This window comes from Poecilia reticulata, linkage group LG16, assembly GCF_000633615.1.
Source record: "Poecilia reticulata strain Guanapo linkage group LG16, Guppy_female_1.0+MT, whole genome shotgun sequence".
In the NCBI taxonomy this organism is placed as follows: Eukaryota; Metazoa; Chordata; class Actinopteri; order Cyprinodontiformes; family Poeciliidae; genus Poecilia; species Poecilia reticulata.
In genome coordinates, this window is record NC_024346.1 from 415,949 (window position 1) to 417,164 (window position 1,216).

General features: G+C 50.2%; 1 protein-coding gene across 1 annotated transcript in view; it reads left to right on the top strand.

Annotated features, from left to right (window-relative positions):
- The window catches only part of col6a4a (collagen, type VI, alpha 4a), a 58,163-nt gene that overhangs the window by 32,313 nt on the left and 24,634 nt on the right, over positions 1-1,216 (top strand). The window contains exons 15-16 of the mRNA XM_008430656.1: positions 421-513; positions 1,122-1,175. Coding sequence (XP_008428878.1) covers positions 421-513; positions 1,122-1,175 — 147 coding nt within the window. The remainder of the gene's footprint in view (positions 1-420; positions 514-1,121; positions 1,176-1,216) is intronic.

Here is a 1,216-nt window from a genome sequence, read left to right on the forward strand (position 1 = left end):
GGAGGAGGAAGGGGGGGAGGAGGAGGACGAAGAGGAGGAGGAATGTGATCCTGGTTCTGCCATGTTCTGAGGATTATGTCCAATATCATACGTGTTGATTGGGTTAGGTTTGCTAACTGGCAGTCCGGTCCGGTTCAGTCCGGTTCGGTCGTTTGCTTCAGGAACGGTTTCCTCACAGAGGTCAGAGGTCAGTGGCGCCCGCCTGGAGACGGCCGCCACGCAGTAACTGCTGATGGGGGAAACCAGACGCTGCGTTTAGTTCCTGAATGATAAAAACCAAACATCTGGAACGAATCCTGGCTCTCCTGAACATCGGAGCTTCGTTTCTGTTGTTCTTTGGTGTCTTGAAATGAAATGTGCTTTTGTTCCCACGTCTCGTGTCTTTACCGGCCCGCTTGCTGCTTCCTGTCCCTTCTGCAGGACTCGGTGTCGAACAGGGAGTGCTGCAACGTCATGTGCAAATGTTCTGGACCAGAAGGAGTCCGAGGCTCCCGGGGCGGCTCGGGGTCAAAGGTGACTGCGCCGCTTCCGTTTGAACTGCAGGAACATGAAAGCAGATCCCTGCAGGACGGATTTCATGCATTCCAGAGAGGCGGAATCGGGCCGAGCCTCATGACTCAAACCTGCAGATAGCAGCAGTTAGCCTATCACAAGCTAGCATCTCAATGCTAACATGTAGCAGCTAACGCTAATGTTAGCGTCCACAGTCTAGATTTCTAAAGAAGCTCCATGAATGATCAGAGAAACTCTGGAAAGATGAACTTTGCTCCAATTTGACAAAAAACCTGAGAATTAAAAATAACAAAAATCTTTGATGTTCATCTCAACAACAAAGATTTTGGTTTTTTCTTCAATAGTTTCACAGTAATGAAACTTTTAATGGAGTCCACTGCTGGCCATTTTAAAGTCACAGCCACCCGGTCCACACAGCTGTAATGTCTAAAACCACCAGCAGAGGGCAGGAGCCATCAGGCTGCCAGGCAGTTCCTGCAGCGTCTGACAGTGACGACCAGCAGAGCCAATTCTCTGGCGTCTGGTTTAGAACGGTTTAATCTGCAGGATGACGAGAGAGCGATAATCTGGATTATCTGTCCGTAATCTGTGCTGTGTTTGTGCTGCAGGGCGTCCGGGGACAGAACGGTTACCCAGGATTCCCTGGAGACGAGGGCGGCGCCGTGAGTCCATCCGTTTACTCTCACTTCCTGTTTTAGAAATT